Source organism: Stegostoma tigrinum, chromosome 6 (genome assembly GCF_030684315.1).
Source record: "Stegostoma tigrinum isolate sSteTig4 chromosome 6, sSteTig4.hap1, whole genome shotgun sequence".
Classification (NCBI taxonomy): Eukaryota; Metazoa; Chordata; class Chondrichthyes; order Orectolobiformes; family Stegostomatidae; genus Stegostoma; species Stegostoma tigrinum.
The window spans coordinates 79,128,243-79,142,753 of record NC_081359.1 but is presented as its reverse complement, the minus strand read 5'-3'; the positions used below and the strand labels follow the sequence as shown (position 1 = coordinate 79,142,753).

The window sequence follows — 14,511 nt, the reverse complement described above, 5'->3', positions numbered from 1 at the left end:
AGAGACTGGTTCGTTTTAGAATTAATTAACAAAGCATTTAATGCTTATTGTGCAAAGAAGAAAGTTCTTTTATGAATTTTGCCATGGAGCTTAAAAAAGCTTTCATTTAAATATTGGTTATTTAAAATAAAACTTCTATTGCACTCACTGTTAAAATTATTAACTTAGAATTTTAGGCAGGCTTTTTATGTGTCATCAATCATGTTAAAGAACACGAGAATATTTTAATACATTATGTGTTGACTTAAAGAAGCAGAATATGTAAAGTTCCAAGTTGCCAGCTTAAGCTTTGATTCCTGTCAACTGGAATGAAATCTGGAGCAAAGTCAAGATCATCTTAGCCACATAGAGCACAGCTTACGTTTCAGTAAACAAAGTTTACAAACGATCTAAATTTCACGTTATATTCAGGGAATATTACAGAGAAATACCTGTTTCAATACTCTTGAGAAAATGAATTGACTGTATGATTTATCAATTTTTCTGCCTTTATTAGGGTAAATCCACTTGTACTAAAAATTTAGCTGGATAAGGAAAATAGTTGTATGATACGTGGAAGAGAAAAACGAAGACGTATATAAGATTGGATAACATTGAATCATGCGAGACATAATATTTTAGATGCAAATGTTGGATAACTGAAAGCTCAGATAGGACAAGTAGATTCAAAAGAAATGGCTTGAAATAATTCAAATTAATCAAAAGGCTTATTTGTGCTACTTAAAGAAGTTCAGCAATTTTTTATTCACTTGTAGAATTAGACTGGCTCTATTACAAACAATCAAAAACAACAATCTCACAGGAAACAAAGTTGCAATTCTAGTGCATTTGAAACAGGCCATAAACAACAAAATGATAATTTTGTATTTTTTTGCTAATTCTTCCTCAAAATATTATTGTACATTAATATGCCTAAAAAATTGCAGCATAATAAATAAACCTCCCATAAAATAAACATCTTGTAAGTTGTTTTATGAGGTACAACCTAAGATTGAAGACATCAGGGAAAAGGATCACACAGAAGTTCACTTTAGATAAATGAAATGTGAGGCTGGATGAACACAGCAGGCCCAGCAGCATCTCAGGAGCACAAAAGCTGACGTTTCGGGCCTAGATCCTTCATCAGAGAGGGGGATGGGGTGAGGGTTCTGGAATAAATAGGGAGAGAGGGGGAGGCGGACTGAAGATGGAGAGAAAAGAAAAACCCTGCAGCCCAATGGTATCAATGTGGACTTCACCAGCTTCCAAATCTCCCCTTCCCCTACTGCATCCCAAAACCAGTCCAACCTGTCCCTGCCTCCCTAACCTGTTCTTCCTCTCACCCATCCCCTCCTCCCACCCCAAGCCGCACCTCCATCTCTTACCTACTAACCTCATCCCACCTCCTTGACCTGTCCGTCTTCCCTGGACTGACCTATCCCCTCCCTACCTCCCCACCTATACTCTCCTCTCCACCTATCTTCTTTTCTCTCCATCTTCGGTCCGCCTCCCCCTCTCTCCCTATTTATTCCAGAACCCTCACCCCATCCCCCTCTCTGATGAAGGGTCTAGGCCCGAAACGTCAGCTTTTGTGCTCCTGAGATGCTGCTGGGCCTGCTGTGTTCATCCAGCCTCACATTTCATTATCTTGGATTCTCCAGCATCTGCAGTTCGTATTATCACTTTAGATAAATGTTTGCCTATGTGTGATTGCTGAACACTGTATAGCTTTCTTTTCAAAGAGTAACTATATCCCTTGTGGCTAACTTTCACATTGTACTAGCAGGCATCTGTAAAGAAGTGCACATTTATATAAATAGGCTTTCTGGTGTTTGGTTAGACTAGTTAGCTAGTTGGCTGCTTTACAATGCAAACAGCGTTGGTTCAACTCGTATACTGGCTGGGGTGACCATGAAGGTTCTCTCAACCTTGCCTGAAGAGTGGTGCCCCCCAGGTTAAACCCACCACCTTATTATCTCTCTCTGATGACAGAACAGGCAGTGACTCATTGGGACTGTGGTGATTTTCATTTTCATGCTATCGAACTGTTATACTATTTGAAAATTATTGCTTTTGTCTCCACAGGAATTAATGAAATTTGAGGCTATATTTTAGTTGCTTTTCCTTTTACCACAGAAATGTGCATATCAATTTCTTCCTACCCCAAGATAAGTCATAGTAATAATATAACTTCTGTCTTTTACTTTTAGAATTCCTTGTCCTTTACCATTGATGGAAAGGAAGTTATATGGGACAGCAAACAAGGCTTTGTTATTTCCAGACCTACATACAAATTTATTGGTCTGCTGACATGTGAAACTAGTGTGAATGGCAGCACGTTTCGGTCTATTTATTTAACACACAGACAGGGTTAGTAGCTGCACTTCCTTTTGTAATTTGCTATTATTATAACTGGTCTATGTATATTCATTGTATTGTCCTTTAATATCCACAAGACAGATCTTTGCTGATGACTTAGCCACAAATATTGTGGCTAGGTAATTAGTGGTGACGTTGTTGAGTAATATATAGCCCAGAAAGAGGCATTCTGCCAGCCAAATCTCTCTCAGCTCTTCATTGGAGGATTCCAGTCAGTCTCATTCCCCTGCTCTATCACTGCAGTCTGAAAAATTTCTTTCCAAGTGTCTATCCAATTTTCTCTGCTTCTAGCAATTCTATGGATAAAAAATTCAAAATCATTATTGTTGTCTGCATGAAAAAATTCTTCTTCACATTTCCCTGCATATCTTTCCCAAAACTTTGAATCCAATTCTGAAGAAGAGTCACTGGACCTGAAACATTAAGCTTGCTTTTTCTCCACAGATGCTTAGACCTGCTGCGTTTCTCCAGTAATTTCTGTTTCTATTGCAGATTTCCAGCATCTGCAATTCTCTGTTTAATTTTTCCTTGAATTAATGTCCCCTTAGCCTGTACCATTAAATAATGGAAACATTTCTTCTTTATTTGCTTTTGTACAAATCTGTAATAATCTTATACATCTCTGTCAAATCTCCCCAATCTCCTTTGTGTCAAGGAGAACAGTCCTAGCTTCTCCAATTTAACTTTGTAGTTAGTATTCCTCGTTCTGGAAAATCTCTGCAAATTGCTAAGCATCTTCTCAACCATTCTAAAATTGTTGACAAGAATTTAATGCAACACTGTAGTTGTGGCCTAATAACAGATTTAAAAGAATTAGGTGAAACTTCCCTGCTTTTTAATTTAAAGGGTCTATATATGAAGCCTGAGATCTAAAGTCCTTTGCTACTCAATCAGTCAATGTATCCTTCAAAGGTCAATGCCCACAAACCCCCCGTGCCCATCATGCACACTCTTTGGAGCTATGTAATTAAGTATATATTGCCTCTCCCTATCCCTTATGCCAAAATACATAATCTCACACTTCTCTGTGTTACATTTCATTTGCTATTTGTCTGTCCATTCTGATAGCATGCTTTTTCATCGCGGCAGTGGATTCATATGATCCTTATTATTTGTCTCTCTTCCATGTTTGAGCAAATTTTTAAGATTCATCCTACGTATTCATACCCATACATCTATGACTTTTGAAACATCAACAAGTCTCTCCTTTATGATCTTTCTCCCTTCCTCATCCTCCTTCCCTCATGCAACCTAATAGCTGATAAGTTTTATTCTTCATTTCCGCTGTACTGCTCGTGAATTGTGCAGTAGGTAAAGTTAGAGTGGACGACTTGATGATTAAGATCATAAGATCAAAAGAAACAGGAACAGGAGTAGGCTATTTGGCCCCTTCAATGTACACTGACATCCAATTTAATTTGAAAGGTTGTATCACATAACATTCCAAGTGCTAAAATTTGAAGCAATTGTCTGCTGGGCAGGACAACGCTAAAAAAGAAATTTTTAAACATTTCAGTACTGTGTTTTTAGAAAGTATGATTGTAAAATTCATAAATTTCTTAAAGTGCACCTGACTTGCTTGTCAAGTTATTTATCTGTCAAATGTGTTACATAAATATTAGTTTTCACAGACAGATAGTAGTACTCTCACCTTAAGTTTTAATGATTCCCATGTATTGTAAATGTTTCTGAATAATTTTATAATCTTCTGAATATTATCATGGACACTGTTTTATTACCTGCTTTTCAATGTGTTGATGCTTTTCTCCTGTTTCTACCCTTCCTTTTTTGTGTTTTATCCTTATGCCAGTGACTTATTCTCAAGCATGACGTTTGCAGTTTACTGTAATTCTACATTATTGCTTGTCTTCTGCAATTCATTCCTGTCAAGAAAAAGTGTTAAATAGGAAAATTGTCCAGTATGTTCCCAAATTGATTTTACTTAGATATGTGGTAATTATAAATCTTTGCATTTGTATATAAATAGAAGATTAAAGAGGTACATGTTTCATTTTCAAGTGGACCAGTACATATGTATTTATCAGTGTGTGAGATAGCTGTATAACTAGACTGAAAAAAACTGTATCTTTTTGAATTTATATTTAAAGCAGAAATCTCATTTTTAAAAGAATGATTCTCTTCTCAAAGATAATTTATAAAAGTATTTTTTGTCTATTTTGTCAATCTCCTCAGAATGCTTTAATTTAAATAGTGAATGCTAATAACTGCATTTGTTTGGGGGATAAAAGAAAACTGAGTCCAGATTGTGTTTGTGATGCCAGCACAGATGTAATTACCTGGAGTTTCTTGGTGAATTAATCTTTACTACTGTGTGTTAAAAGAATTGTCCACAATAAGCATGTTTGATAGCCTTCAATAGTTTCAGTAAAATAAATAGCCCAGGCTTTTAAGCCAATTTCAATATAATGCTTGCAAATATTTATAATAGTGGAGAAATTCATATTCTATAAATACCAAATCCGTTTTTAAGGGAACAATCACTCAGCAGTAATTATGGCTTAGTGCACTGCCAAAATCCTAATTGAACATGATTCAAAGAGCCGTGACTTCTTTTGGGAGACTGGATTTACAGCAAGATTACAGTGTTAAAAATATAGAAGTTCAGACTAACTCAAGAAATTTTTAAAGATATATGTCAGTGAGGATTTAAACTATGTATTCTGCAGAATATCAAGGCATCGTTAGTATCAGTTTCTGGATTTCCAATTTAACTGCTCATGGGATATCTGAGGTTTCTGCCAACTTCATCGTCAATGTCAGAGGGTCATAGATTCATACTGCATGACCCTTCGGTCCAACCAAACCATACCAAACATAGTTCCAAACTAAACGAGTTTCACCTGCCTGCTCTTGGCCCATATCCCTCCAAACATTTATTATTCATATATTTGCTGGTCATGCCTTTTTAAAATCTTTCTCCTCTTCCCTTACAAATTACTCCCTAGTCTTGATATCGCCCACTCTATGGAAAAGACACCTGCATTCTCCCTTTCTATACCCGTCATGGTTTTACAAACCTCTATAAGGTCACCACTCAACCTCGTACGCTCCAGTGAAAATAGTACCAGTCTATCCAGCCTCTCCTGATAACTCAAATCCTCCATTCCTGGCAACATCCTGGTGAATCTTTTCTGAACCATTTCCAGCTTAATAATGTCCTTCCTAAAACAGGGTGACCAGAACTGGACACAGTGCTCCAGAAAACGTCTCTCTAATTTCTTGTACAACCTCAATATAACGTCCTAACTCCTATACTCAAAGGTCTGAGCGATGAAGCCAGTCATACTAAATGCCTTCTTAACCATCCTGTCTACCTGTGACTGCAATGATAGTCACTGCTGATTGCTTTGCCATCTCTGCTATGCACAACATTTTGGAATAGGTTAATTTTAGAAATGAAATCGTTCCTGGGAAATTAGGGTTATAGTTTTGGGGAAAACCCACAATTCAATCAATAATACACTTCTAAGGTGAATAAAACTAGGATGTAGTTGGTGAATAAGAGATCTTTCTGTCACAGATTAGGAGAATTCCTTTTTCTCCGAGGGTCACAAGAGTGTGAAATTCTCTTCCACAGAAGAAAATAGAGGCTGGATTTTAAAATTTATTCAAGCCTTACTCTGACAAATTTTGACAGGAAAGGAGTTGGATGTTATGGGGTGCAGTCAGAAGAATGGAGTTGAGACTAGTACCAGATCAGCAATGGTTTTATTGAATGGTGGACCATGCTTGAGTGGCTAAATATCCGACTCCTGTTCTTATTGTTCTATGTTCCTATAATTTATGATGTGATACATTTGAAAAAGTCTTATTTTGTTTAAAATGCATAGCAGAAGAGCTATTCTGTTGCTTTACTTCAATTAACATTTCTTCCCTTATGGGGCCCAGTGCAATGTTCAGTTATGCAGAAAAAGTTCATTCTACATAATGTGCAATGGAGGAGATGCAAAGGGATTTTAGGATTTGGCAACACAAGCTCTGCTGTCAATAAGAAGATAAATCTGCAATTTAGTAGAAAGTGAAAATTGCTGCATGTCATTATGTGGAATCATGCTGTACTTACTAGTTACTGGAGTAGCATTCAGTTTTTTTATAGAATGATAAAACAAGATTTGTTTTTATACAGAGGAATATGAAGTGATACATGAACTTTGTGTAGCGTCTAATGTCAAAGCTTGTTTTACAATGTTGCTACATTAATCATATTTTATCTTTGTTAAAATACAGTCAATAGCATCAAGAATGTACAGCTCAATGTGACCAGTCCAGTCAAGATGCTGAGTGGAAAAACACTTGTAATCAAGTGCACAGTGACAGCAAAACTGAATTCAAGAGTTGAAATTGTTTGGGATTTCCCTGGCAAAGTAAGTTTCTTGAGCAGGATATATACTTCAAAAGCATTGAAAGAAACAGTCTAGTTGATAATTCAGCCTTTGTTTTTGGATGTCTCTTTTGCCCATCAGAATTACCAGGAAATGTTGAAAGACGTTGTACTTAAAGATCAAAGTATGATTGAATAATTTAGATTGGCAGAGCGCCATGAAACTGAAAAGATATTGCAATCCCTTTAATTTCACTTTTACAAATTTTACACAGAGACAATTCTCCACAGCTTTAAAAAAAAACTTAACCAACATATATAAAATAACTTTTGATGCACTTAAATGAAGAGAAAGAAAGATCAATGTTTGCACATCTCTGTTGTTATGAACCAGACCAATCTCCTCAAAACCTCAAGGAGATAGCCTAGATCCTTACATTCTCTCATTTAGAGGAAAGTGTAAGGCACTGATTTCCAGATGTGATTTGATTTGTCAAATTATTAGGCTTTAAACAAAACACTTTATTTCTTCCACAAGAGATAAAATACAAACAAAAAAAGAATTGGCATATGTTTAACTCTATTGAAATATTTAAGAATTATTTAACTATTACTCAACAACTGCTCCAATAAATCAGCATGGCATAAACCTTGGCAAAGGCAAAACAAGTAAATCAGATTTCCCTCACTTGCTTTAGAGATAGCAGGAACTGCAGATGCTGGAGAATCTGAGATTACAAGGTGTAGAGCTGGATGAGCAGAGCAGGCCAAGCAGCATCAGAGGAGCAGGAAGGCTAACGTTCTGGGCCTAGACCCTTCTGAAATTGACATGCAGAACATTATGAAACACTCCACAGGAAAAACGTTTCATGTTATGTACCCTTGTGTGTAGCAAATTGCATTTTTTGTGCTCTGGAAAAATCTGCAGCCCTAGGCCCGAAACGTCAGCCTTCCTGCTCCCCTGATGTTGCTTGGCCTGCTGTGTTCATCCAGTTCTACACCTTGTTATCCCTCACTTGCTGCCTTCTTCAGTCCAGGGGAAGAAACACCGACAGAAAGAATCTGGCAGCAGAGAGAGATCACAAGCTTTTGCAGCAATAGAGATAGAGCTGTAACTAGCAGATTCAAATCCAAAACGCCAACTTCTACAGTTAAAAGCAAAACATAAAACCTGGCTTTGTGTGAGCCCAACTCCACCCATTCATACTTTTTTTGTCTACTTTTCAAAAACGTTAAAGCTATTTACTCTGCTTTCCACTGAGCATACACCTTGGCATCAGATTCTCAATGCCTCTCTTCAAGAGAGCCAGGACAGACAAATCCATCTTAAAGACACATCATCATACTATTATTATTTAGTGTAAACTAGAAATGCTTTATTCTTATCCTATTCAATAGGAAACTTATTACATTAAGTGTAAACTTTTAAAACTGAGTTCAATTTCCAGGCACACAATCAGAATATATGTAAATGTTTAGGAATTTTAAATTGTGCTTCATAGTCCTTGCTTTAGAATAAATACCTAACCAATCGCTGAAAATCTACCTTGTACTTGGCATTGAGCACATTATTTTGTAATGATCCTTAGGTAAACAAAGTCCAACACTGGACGCATTTTAGGGAAGTTATTAAGGTGTCATTAATTACCTTCTACTTGATGAAATGTCAAGAAAGTACATATTTTTGCTTTAAAAAATTAGGGAAGAATTATTCATACATTTATTACTGAAATGAAAAGCTGCATAACGAATAGTCGACATCACAAATAGATTTTCTGGTTAATTGTGTATAAAACATGGTTCAGGAAATATTTTTCTAATTTTGTTTTCGTTTTAGCAATTAGTTTGTGTGCAAATCATCACAAATTGCCTAATTCAAATGTGAAATTCACATTTTCTCTTTTTCCTTCCGGCTCATATTGACATGCAGAACATTTTGAAATACTCCGCAGGAAAAACGTTTCGTGTTATGTACCCCTGCATGTAGCAATTTGCATTTTTTGTGCTCTGGAAAAACCTGCAGCTCATGAAATGTATATTTAATCAAACAAAGTCTGTGTTAGATCAAAAGCACTACACTACATTACCCTGTATTACAAAGGAAATGTCCCTTCAAATATGCAAGTAATTTGAAAAAGATCTTTTAGTTCTTTAGGAACGATGCTACATTCCTTTAGTTTGTTGCTTGGTCCTCTGTTTGCAATAAATCTATTGTTGTCTTTAATGCTGCTAGATAACAATTGTGTCTGATCTGTAGTAATAATGACGTTTCTGGGAAATAGTACTGGTTGCATCTCATCTGATAATTAACATTTTGTTACAATGGGAATTGACAGTTATAATCTAGATTCTACAACATCTGTTCACATATCGTTGCAATTATTCTCTTTAAAGTGCAATTAGTTTAGGGAAAATAGGATTACTCATTGATTGTTCTTTTCATTATGGGATCTGGGCATTCAACCTTTGGCTGATAAACAGCAAATAAGATTTCCGTCACAGCAGTCCCGAACAATGACCATCTTCAACAGGAAAGAATCTAACATCCTTACTTGATGCTTAACTACATTTTCACAGTTAAATTCCTACCATCAACATTGTGATGATTATCTTTATCCAGAAACCTGTTAAGATCAGCTACATAAATGCTGTGGCAACAAGAGCAAGCTAGTGTTTAGAAGCTCTGCAGTGAATACCTCTTCGTTTGACTCCCCATGTCACTCCATCATCTGCAAGGCACAACCAAGGAGTGTGATGAAATACTTTGATTTGTTTTGATGCAGGCAGCTTCAGTAAAACTCATGAAGCTTCATCCCATCTCAGACAAGGCTGTCCACTTTATCAGCACCCCATCCCAATCCTTGCTAACATAAGAATTAGGAGCAGGAGCAGGAGCAGTTCATTCAGAGCCTACTTCACCGTTCAATAAGACCATGTGTGATCTGAACCCTCCACCTTCCCATCTACTTGCACGTTGCTAACCAAGAATCTAAATACCTCTACCTTAAAAATACCCAAACTCTTGCTTCCACTATCTTCTAAACAAGAAAATTCCAAAAACTCTTCAAGGAAACTTCTCCTTGTCTCTGTCTTAAATGGGCTAACCCTGACAGTGAGCCCTAATTTCAGATTCTCCCAGAACAGGAATTATCCTCTCTACATCTGCCCTGTCGAGACCTTTAAGGATTTGATATGTTTCAGTCAGGTTGCTGCTTACATTTCTAAAGTCCAAAGGATACAAACTCCTTCATTCTAACTTTTCCTCATCAAATAACCTACCTATTTCATGTATATTTACCAAGTATTAGACTGGTTTTAAAAAAAACAAAAACAGAAGTTATTGGAAAAGCCCAGCAGGTCTGGCAGCATCTGTGAAGAAAAATCAGACTTAATATTTCAGGTCCGGTGACCCTTCCTTGGAAAGGTAGACTGGTAAACTTTTCTAAACTGTTTCCAACAGTTAAATAAGCTGACTAATACCATACACAGCACTCTTATCTCAGTATCACCAATGCCCTGTATAGCTGAAGCATAATTCCCATACTTCTGTATTCAACTCCGCTTGCAACCAATAATAGCATTCTGTTGGCTTTCCTAATTACTTGGTGTATCTGTATCCTGACCTTTTGTGATTCGTGCATAAGAACACTCAGATCCCTCTTCATGTTTGAGCTCTGAAGTCTCCCACCATTCGGATTAAATGCACTTTTTAAATTCTTTTTTACCAAAATGGAAAATTTCACCTTTTCCACATAATACTCCATTTATACTGGCACTGCATCTCTGTTGACCACGCCTTACCCTAATTTGCCACTTCATTTTAGCTATCTCTGTTTTCATCTCCTCATAATTACCCTAATTTGTTTAAAACACTAGTCTTAGACCCACCCTCTCTCCCTCAGATTTAATGCAGATTTCAATCACATTATGCTACTACCTAGGGGTGCTTTCCTAACGGGATAATGAATTAAACCTCTCTCGTCGAATACTACCAGACATCACAATGCCTGCTCTCTGGTTTACTATACAAAGTGGTGTGTTCAGAAAGTATCCTGAAAACTTTCTATGAATTTCTCATCTAGATTCCTTTTGCCCATCTGATGCTTCCAGTTCATGTGTTGAATATAGCCCATCATGATTATTACCATTCATTTACCATAAGATGTAAGAGCAAATGTGGGCCATTTGGCCCATTGAATCTATTCCACCATTCAATGATAAATTTGCTGAATTTGTAATCCTTAACTCCACTTTCTTGCTTTTTCCCCATAACCCTTGACTCTCTTACTGATTAAAAATCTGTCTGCCTCAGCCCTAATTATATCTAACAACCCAACTTCTACAGTCCTCTGCAGTAAAGAATTCCACAGGATCACTACCCTCTGAGTGCCTCCTCAAATCTGTCTTAAATGGGTAATCCTTTACTCTTGGATTAGGTTGTCCAGTCCTAGACTCTGCCGCAAGGGTTAACACTCTCCCAGCATCTACATTGTCAAGTGCTCTAAAAATCTGGTATGGTTCAATAAAGCCACCTCTCATTCTTCTAAACTCCAATGAGCACAGGCCCTACCCTACTCCTCCTCATAAGACAGTACCCTGCATACCCAATATCAGCCTAATAAACCTTTGCTGAACTTCGTCCAATACCTTAGATAACGGGCCCAAAACTGTTCACAGGTTTCCAACTGTGGTCTGTACAGTGCCTGGTATGGTTTGATTTCCTTGTTTATACATTCCATTCCCTTTGAAATAAAGATCCCATTATTCTTTTTTTGTACCCCATTCTACCGTGTAATTACTGCTGGAGGGCCTGTAAATCCCTTCCACAAGTGACTTCTTGCCTTTGTTGTTTCACATCTCTACCCCAATCATTACACATTCTGGTTTCCTGAACTTGACTCATCCCACAATATTGTACTAATACAATAATTTAATTAATACAGTCATTTCTGTATGTTTTCCTCACTTCCAAACCTTCCTAAATGTCATGTATCTTTTCAATATTCAGGACCTAATCTTGTATCATCCTGCAACCATGTCTGCCTAATAGCTGTCGGATTATATCTTTTCTATTTGTACAATTAATTCATCTGTTTCAAATGTTACGTACATTCATGTACAGAACCTTTAGTTTTTTCCTTTTATTATTTTTGTAACCTCTATCATTACCTGTTGGTCTGCTCTTTAATTTATGTGCTATCACTTCTCTTACAGTCTATTAATCATTTTCCATAGTAGTGCATTTCAATCTTGCCATGTTTCTATTCTATGATAAGATACACCTTCCCAAATTTGTTCCCTTGCTACCGCTATTTCATTTAAAATTCTCTACTTTCTTAGCCATGTGACTCGTCAGAACACTGGCCTCCACGTGGTTCTGGAGCAAACCAATACTATGGTACGGATCCTAACTTAACTAGTATGGTGCCATCACCCCTTGAACCAAAACCCACTTCTACCATACCAGTCTTTTACTGATACATTCATTTCTCTAGTCTTATTTGACCAATGCCAAGTTGTATACAGCTCTGGATAATCTCAGGATTATTGCCTTTGAGATTCTGCTTCTCAATTTGTTGCATGGCTCCTCATATTAACTCTATAGACTCTCTCTTTGTCCTGTCCACATTATTGGTACCTACATATACCACAATGACTTTATACACATCATAAGATTTTTGCCATCTCTGAGCAAATGTCCTAAACCTTGGCTCTGGGCAGGCAACACTTTCTTTTTGCATCTGAAATGATTGCTGCATTCAACAAAGGAGCGCAGTGGCAGCAAAGTATCATCAATAAGTCAGATTGTAGCAAATCGCAAGTTTCCAAATCTGTGACCTCTACTCCTTAGTATGGGATTGTCCATGCATATTCCCCTGCAAGTCACTCACTATCCTAAATTGGAATTAGATTACAGTTCTCTCATTCGCACTAGGTTAAAATCTTTGAAATCCTTCTCAAATAGCTCCCTAGTATATACACAGCACACTGCAACAATCTAAGCAAGTTCACCAGAATGATCTATCAAGTGCAATTCAGGATGAATAGTCAGTGCTGATCATGTCAGTGACATTCGTTTTCCATGACTGGAAAAATACAAAATCTACATAGCCTTACTTGATGACTCAGTTCAGAAATGTTTGGCAAAGTACAAGACCAAACTGTATGTTAGATCAATGGAAAATGCTCAGTTATCTGTCCTCAGGCAAGCAATAATGAAAATATTGCAGTTATCTTCAACTCAAATTAAGACAGTGAAAAGTCCAACTTATTAATTCTGAACCCTAACCAGTCAGCATTCCAAATAGCATTAACAAGTATGATGGAGTAATTGGGCCATCACTTATGCTTAGCCCCATTGACAGTTATTGTAAAAGATAAATGAATTGACATCTCTGACCGAAATTACAATTTTAATTACTTCTGTTTCTTTCAGGAAAATAGAAATGCATCTATAACCACTAGAATTGACCAGACAGACCCTAGAATAAATACATTTTACAGCACATTTGTTATAGAAAACGTGTTTACAACAGACAAGGGAAACTACATCTGTCAAGTGAAAAGTGGGGAAACTATGAAAAAAAGGAAAGCAACAGTTAATGTTTATGGTAAGAAATAGTGAAATAAAATCAGCATTCTATGGAAAAATATTCATTTAACCATTAGTCAAAGAAATTTTTCCTGCATCCTCTTGTATTCTAAATGCCATATGCAAGTAAAGGTGTTATTCAGGCCAGAAAACAAGATGTTTGCAAACCTGCCGGGTATGTTTTCTTGCTGATGTTTGATGTACACAAGACAGTGTAACGTTCAATTCCAAGAGCTTTTTGGAGGAAACCTTTCCATTTTGTGGTTTTAAGTTAATTTTAGAGACTATTTAGATTAGATTTAGCCTGATTGAATATTATATACTTCAAAGTCACATATGCTAATTATTCACTTCACATTATTAAGGCAATTTTTAATGTAACAGAAAACAAGCAAATTTTCCGTCAAAATAAATGGATGTGAAATTCTGCTCCCTGATGGCATGAATTTCTAAAACCTTTAAGAACCTATAATGTAAAGATGATGATTTACAATTAAACAATGACAAAGTTCTATATTAGTTTGATATGAATAGGTTTTATTTGCTTTTATTTAATAATGTGACTTATGATATTGAAATACCTCACAGATCTTCACAGTCAGTATAATTACTATGATTTTGTAGAGCAGCCAATTTGTAGACCACAAGGTTCTGCAAATATCATTCATAAAAATGTGCAGTCAATCTATTTTGGCTTGTGCTTGTTGAAGAATAAAAGCTATTCAAGTTGCTAAGAGAAACACTCACCTCTTATTTGGATGGCATCATGTGTCTGTACTGTTGCCTGGACAAACAGACAACTTTTCTGATTCATGGCACATCCAAAAGGTGATGTATCAGGAAATGGGGCTCTCATTCAAAAGTAAGTTTTTTTTAGGCATTCTATATTCCAGAAAAGAAGTTTAAATAGTAGGAAGAGCTGAAGGAACTGTACTACTATTTTTGACATGATACCACTCATATGATGTGAGATAATTTATGTTAATGCAATATTACAACTGGTAAATATTTTTGATGTATTTAAAAATGTAGACTTTGCATTTTTGGTACAGATAACAATTCCTATTTAATTAACAAACCATACTACTATTTTATCATTATTTTATGAGACAGTTACCTTAACAAATTCACATGGTTCTAGACTCTGATTTGAAGTAACAAATTCTCAAGTATACTTCAAGGTTTACAGATATCCTGCCCCATAATTTCAATGTACACA

At 36.4% G+C, this 14,511-nt stretch overlaps 1 protein-coding gene across 5 annotated transcripts in view; it reads left to right on the top strand.

The window, feature by feature from the left end:
* Positions 1-14,511, top strand: part of flt1 (fms related receptor tyrosine kinase 1) — a 190,996-nt gene that overhangs the window by 45,757 nt on the left and 130,728 nt on the right. For all 5 annotated transcript variants that reach the window (XR_007247729.1, XM_059646689.1, XM_048532603.2 and 2 more), the window contains exons 5-7: positions 2,190-2,349; positions 6,607-6,743; positions 13,137-13,311. Coding sequence is in view for 4 of the 5 variants with exons in the window: in XM_059646689.1 (XP_059502672.1) it covers positions 2,190-2,349; positions 6,607-6,743; positions 13,137-13,311 (472 nt within the window). In the remaining variant the exon portion in view is untranslated. The remainder of the gene's footprint in view (positions 1-2,189; positions 2,350-6,606; positions 6,744-13,136; positions 13,312-14,511) is intronic.